We start from the raw sequence: 7,004 nt of genomic DNA, 5'->3' as shown, positions 1-7,004 counted from the left end.
GCTGTCTGTTGACAGAGTCGAATAAAGGAACCCAACAAATGAAACCACTTAAACAGCAGATCTTGCACAATATGACTTTTATTCATCGAAAACCCCCAGCAGAACCAAAGCACTAACATGTTTTCCGAGCTAACAAAATAAGGCACATTTTGGAATGCCGTTTCATGGACATGAAAAACAGACCTGCAGGCTACTTTCTAAACATGACACGTCTTGTTTCCAAACCATTTTCCTCCCAACCTCACATCTGTGTTCTGTCCAATCCAAATATTATATTATTGCAATATTCCTTTGCAATTATCTCAAATGAAACAAACATCAAAGAATACAAACAGGACTTTCCAATTGACCACATAAGTGTTAACACGTTACATTCAGTAAATATGTATTACTTTTAAGGCTACACTACCGGTAAATGAAGGACTAATAACAATCAGTTAGAAGATGTTTAGAATGTTAAAAACAATATGCAGCCAACTACTGTACGTTACTGTGCATAATTAATTTAAGTATAAATTGCACAAAATAATATTTAAGTCAAAACAAACACATGCACATGCAAACTCTAAAATAGTTCTTTGTCCCACAGACTTCCTTGACAGTAAACGCTCCCTAAACTAGTAATAACACCAACAGATTTTATAATAGTTCCTTGTCATTGCTGCTTTAAGCAAACTACAACTCACAGTTTTAACGTGCTTAATACAGTGGTGAGTATCAGTCACTAATTAAGAGAAAGAATTCTGCATGTTGACACAATATATCTTCATAACACTGTGATAACTGTATATAAAAATGAATACATGCTACTGTATGAATGCAAACGGCAGCTCATAGGGATACTTGGTTTCATATAGCACTTAGATATCATTGTGGGTTATTCAACACTGATAACACCGTAACACGAAATGCAAAAAAACAAACAAACAAACAAACAAAAAAACAAAAAAAACAAAACAATGGCTTATAACTGAGTAAGGGTATTAATTATGTACCAGCTTCTTAATAATATTCTATGTAGACATCAATATTTCCTTCTTAGTGTAACTTTGTTGCATATTCTATACAAAAAAGTGTTGTAAAAAAAAATCTCCATAAATATTCCTGCAGGATAAACCCTCAGATTATTGTAAAACATTTTCAGAGAAAACTCCCAGCTTTTGTGTTTTTTTTTCCTCAGCAATAGGCCCTTCTTCACATAAAAAGCTTCAATATTGCATAACACCTCAAAAGAGCTACCTTTCCTTGAAAATGATGGCCATCAAATATATACATAAAACAATCATTTGCAAATATCTTTGTCAGGGAAATAAAATAGTTGTCTTAGCAAATTGCTTCAACATTTTCAACATCTATTAAGTCTTGCAAAATACACATCTCATCCATAGAACATAACAAATTTGAACTGAAAAGATACTAGAAAAGTCAAGTATATGTAATTCAAGACAACTTACATCCGAAAGCAGAGGGTTCGTTATTTTTCTAAGCATCGTTTCAACCCCTTCCATTGGCTCGTTACTTCGCCAGTCAAAAATGGCGTTTTTATTATAAATCTCTGAGCAGAACCTAAAGACCGCTCTGACTAGATTTGATTGAACCTTCTTTTTTTTTCCTCGTAATCCCAAACTTTCTGAATGCTAACATTAGGTGAGTTCACAAGGCATCATTGGTTTCTATTCTGACCATGGACGTGGGACGAGACTGTAAAGCAGACGTGATGCTGATCAGGCGTGTCACATTGGTGTCATGACGCAGAATAACAGAAACAGTTTATTACAGTACTGAAAAAGGGGATTGTTCCCGACAAAACTTGGGCAAAAAAAGAAAAGGGAATCCTTCATTAAAAATTAACCCTATTGGTACACATATCTGACTCGCATTAATATATATTCCCCTCCATTGTTTTGCATCTAGATACAAAGTTTTGCAAAACTATCTCTGTCATTAACCAATATCCGCTGGTACCATTATTAATAACTGCGATCTTTCACACTACGTCTTGTGACTCAGTTTTTTTTCTTATTTTTTCTTTTTATAGATACACGATGGCTTGGATAAACATGGTTACAATGGGTGACTTAAAAAGAGAAAATAAAAAGAGATTGAGGTCCACGGGGTCATGCAAACCCGTTCTGCTGTGAGGACGGATCACACAGGAAAACACATCTTGGTTGGGTGTTTCATGACAACAGACAACAACGGGGTTATGACTGCCATCTTATGAGTACTGGTTTAGTGCCACACAAACTCAGCAAACTGTACTGAGGAGGACTCAACCTTGGCAGCTCATACCGTCAAAGTTAGCGGGGGAGAATCATGATAATCCTGTCCATATCCATAACCTGCATAAAACTTGGCAAAAACCTGCTAGGCATTACTGTTACCACATGCATGCATTTTGCTCCAGCGCCGAGTCAACCACTTGTCTCTTCCTATAATATCAATTGGTCGCGTATTTCCTCTTAGCGCCGCAGAGTGATTTACTGTGGCCAAGTCTCTCGGAGGCACATCCATTATGAGTATAAAGTACAGTCAACCAGGTTTTACTAATCAAAATAAATGTGTACAAACTATCCTTGAAAAACAGTTTTCCGTAAATGTCGGAACCTCTTCGTCAAGACTACATTAAGTTTACAATATGCATATCAGTCAGGATTTCCCATGTAATAGTATATGTCTCAAAGTAAATATAATGTGTGATATTTGTAAACAAAGAATAGGATGAGGGCTTCCCTTTCAATGAAACTGGTGTATAATAGTAGGCCACACGAAAAAAAAACAATATACAGCAAGAGTAATCGCCATTCAACTTCACTTTCAATATATCCTTTTGATAATCGACCTGTGGCCACACATCAAGCCAACCTTTCACAAATAACCCATCCCTCTCTAACCCACCCTGTAAATCATTTCACTTCATCTCAACTGTCTGATTCTCTCTACGGACAGTCTATACCCTGAAATCAGCTGTTGGATATAGTTTTAGGGGTATAAACCCTTTGAAAAAAACTGAAAAAATGATCAGTTACCTCTCCTGTCAGTCCACAAATCTACTTGCGTAAGGCTTCTGATGGCACCGGTAGGCACTTGCACTAAAAAAAAAAAAAAAGCGTGTATGAGAAATTCCTTCGAAAAGTCCTTGGAAAAACGAATGTACTACCCCAGTTCTGTCCGAACAGCTTGTCAGGATCTAAGTGAGCTTGACGCGTGAACACCTTAACAGTCTGCAGCCTAAACGTGTGATTTTCAAATCAACCCTAGTGAGTGAGACACCGGAAAGTGAGTTTTTATAAATTACTCTTGATTATCGAACTTGGGAGTGTATTCGGTCGGTTATTTGCATTAAACTGTATAGAGAGCGTGGCCATTGTTACAGAAACTACTGTTATTGCACTTCTGTCTTGAAAAAAATAAATGTTAATCTGCTTGTGAACCAAGATCAACACAACATAGCAATCCAATGCATTGTAAAATAATCAAGGTTTCATATAACGACCTTAACAAATAGGGAGGGTAATGAAACCGCAACTAAGCGTCACTAATGCACTGAACGTAGATGAGGAACAATGCTGTATGCAGGCCTACAGTAGTTTCTAAAGACTTGTGGTAGCAGTTACAAAATATTGTGATATACAAACATACAAAAACATTTCTTTATGTCCCAGTTAAAATTCAAATTGCACGCTAGACAACAAGAAAATAAATAGGCCAAATGTAAGCCAGGGATGCACGGCACATTATCCCTCAGTTAATTCACAGTTAATAAGATTTGCTATTGACCCTTACACGGCAAGACATTAAAGGCCTCATATACATTATACCATCACAAGAGGCCCCGATTTAATGTTCAAAACATCACCACACTCTTCACTTGGCAGGAAAAAAAGGAAGGCAAATCTCTGTAAACACAAAATCAACAAACCCCAAAGTGAGGTAATCCACTGTGACCAATAACGGTAGAAATACTGTCAGCAACAGGAATAGGACACATGCCCATTGCTAATACATCGAAGCAATGATCCGCCGTTTTAACAAATATACTTGGAGAAATTGGGGTTATGTGGTTTCTGGTACACAAGGTCCCATATTAGCGTCGAGAAAGTTTACACTCATTGATTTTGGCAAGTTTTCATTTTCCACGAAGAGCACTTGGTGTGTGTGTCTGCAACAGAAGTTGACCCAAAGTGCAGGTCTGATCTGCATCTCCCATTTCCCGATCCTAACCTTGTTCACCATCGATGATGGAGACAGCAACGACTACAACTTTCTGCTGAGTGGATGCGGTGGGGGGTGGGGGGGGGTGGCGAAGATAGGACAGAGGTTTTTACTGTGGTACAATAGGAAGGTCTAAGCAAGGAAGGAGAGTCAGAGTAAAGGGAGCTACTGTACATTGTCGTGGCGGAGAGAGATAAGAGGGCGAGAGGTGAGGAGGAAGAGAGCGGGTGATGTCGAGCAGGGGAAGACAGATATGGGGGTGGGATGGATGGGGGTGTGGGTGGGCTTTGTGCTATCAGCTGTGGAAGGAAACAGTGTGAGTTGGGGTTGTGGGATGGGGATAGGACTGGGAGTTGCAGAAGTCGCTTTCTGGTGATAATGGAGATTATTGCACGCGGCGGCAGTAGTAGCCCAGGACTTTGCATTTCTCACACAGGTGCTGTGGGTGCTCCTTGCTCTGGTCAGAAACATCAAGGCCATCTGGCTTCTCCAAAGGGCGCTGAGGACAGAGCAAGCAGAGAAACAACCATCAGCCACATTTAAATGCTTTAAAAACACATGCATACACACCAAGCATTTACCCTTTGCTCTCTGTCAGCGGTATTTTTTTGGGAGGTGGGAGGTAGAGGAGGGTGGGGGGTGGGATTGACAAAAGATTAAATGCAGCTGTGTACCCAAATGCAACGACTGTAACCTTCGCAGACCAGGCGCGTCCTTTGCATAGTTAGTTGCCGAAATATGGAAAAAGAACTATAAGCTTGTGAATCTTTCACTTTAACAACCTGGTATTAAAGAAAAAGCTTCACACGCATTTAATCATACCGACCTGCATGGAAATTACAGCAAACTTTAACTAGGAATAGCTCACTTGGAAGCATTTCAAAGGACAGAGTGTCTTTGCGAGCCAATAGTTCTGGATATTGTTTTAACAATCCCTCTACGTTATTTTCTTTCCCAGCTATTGTTATTCCTGAGCTTTTTATGACACTAGCTTTCTCTCGCAATGCAAAGGAAACCAGGTTACTGTGGGTCAATACAAAGATATAACTCACTCTTCGGGTTGCGAGTCCTCCAGGAACTGTACAGGTTTTTGCGATAAAGAGCACTGAACACATTTTGGCTCCTGTGGAAAGTTTGAAAATCTGACGTGATTGTGATTCAGTGAAGAACCAGTGACAAAATTAAACTTTTTTTTTAATGTTTTTCAAAGATTTGTTGCAAAAGAGCCAAAATGTCTTGATGCATGCTTAATAATCCAGGTTAAGGAAATCCCAGAAAGTTGACTCAGTTCATCTGGGCACAATGCATGCAGATGAACTGAGTCAACTTTCTGGGATTTGTTGGGGGAAAAAAATTTGGTGTAGTATTTTTTTTACTCAAGAGTGGAAAACAATTACAAGCTTTGTTTTCTTCCTCTAAGAGTGATTGTTAGGATACATAAAAACCCTTAAAATCATTTCATACTTGCGATAAAATTGAAAAAGACAGCTTTTCTCAGTGTTTTTTTTCATTAAGGCCTTGGAGAAGGGCCATGCTGAGACTCAGAGCTCTTTGACTTTGGAGTCAATGGGGGATTAGCGCCCATTTTTAAACGCTGACGAGGAAATATGTTAAGTGGGTGACATTGAAAATGCATGGAATTCGCCTGCCTGTGCGTAGCTGAACCACAGCACATGCAGACAGAAAGTAAAAATTTTCTCACCAGTTCACTCCATGGAACAAAGCGTTTCCGTGTGCAAAATACTTTTCAAGCGGACAATGAATCCAGCCTTTCAGTCATCGTTTTATAACAGTATAATGAATTTCCTCAGTAGAGAAGATATTTATGCCAGATAAAACGGGAAAGAAATGGGGAGATTTTCACTTTTTATATAACCCAAGCGATGGAATTTGTTGTTCCCTTATAACTGCATGCTCGCACACACACACACACACACACACACACACACACACACACACACACACACACACACACACACACACACACACACACACACACACACACATATAGACTAGAGCAGTGAATGTGGCAGTAAAAGTGTTGTAAAAGGTTGGCCCATGCAGATTTGTACTGGATCATGGCTGAAAAATGAATAATTACGCGTAATCCGGGCTCGCTCGCATTGTATTTCATGTTGTATCGTCCTAAGCGTGTGAAAATCCCAGGTTGTTGAATATCCAAAGATGTGAATAACTGGAAGAGATTATCTGTTACCTTTCTGTTCTGCAGAAATGTTGCAGACAGGGAGCGTGTCCTGCAACAGTATTCAGTGGTAGGGGCCTCAAGTACTAGGTCTAAATGTATTAAAGGATGTGGCATTGGAAGAATTTTGAAAAGCCCAAATGTAAAAAAGATGATGTGTTGAGGATAAATACATAGAGCAGATTTTTATTTTAGACCATTCCTCTCTGGTCCCAACAGGTTGTAAGGGACATTTTTGAGGTAGAGCCAAACTGACATCCGTATTGAAGACCAGTGAGCTCACAAGCTCCCTTTGAGCTCTCCCGTGGTTGCGGAAAAGTCTTTTTTTGGCCTTGGTCAACGTAAATTCTCTTCTAAAAAATCCTATTGAGCATATTTTTGCAGCTACGAGCCACACTTAGCCCAGGATTATTATAGAATTGATAATTAGTTCATGTCTGGGAGCAGTTAATAAATAATTCTCAACTTTTACCAGCTCAAACATGTAATTGGTTTATTCAGGGTGCCTTTATTACCATAGAGGCAAATATTTCTTGGTTGTTTGATTTCTTTAATTTATTTTAATGAGGCAATCTGGAACACTCCC

General features: G+C 39.2%; 1 protein-coding gene across 1 annotated transcript in view; it reads right to left on the bottom strand.

The window, feature by feature from the left end:
- Positions 1 to 66: 66 nt before the first annotated feature.
- zcchc24 (zinc finger, CCHC domain containing 24) overlaps positions 67 to 7,004 on the bottom strand; it is a 45,854-nt gene continuing 38,916 nt past the window's right edge. Inside the window, exon 4 of the mRNA XM_056291769.1 lies at positions 67 to 4,714. Coding sequence (XP_056147744.1) covers positions 4,601 to 4,714 — 114 coding nt within the window. The 3' untranslated portion in view covers positions 67 to 4,600. The remainder of the gene's footprint in view (positions 4,715 to 7,004) is intronic.

This window comes from Lampris incognitus, chromosome 13 (assembly GCF_029633865.1).
Source record: "Lampris incognitus isolate fLamInc1 chromosome 13, fLamInc1.hap2, whole genome shotgun sequence".
In the NCBI taxonomy this organism is placed as follows: domain Eukaryota; kingdom Metazoa; phylum Chordata; class Actinopteri; order Lampriformes; family Lampridae; genus Lampris; species Lampris incognitus.
The sequence above is the reverse complement of the archived record's forward strand: the minus strand, read 5'-3'. Positions and strand labels throughout refer to the sequence as shown.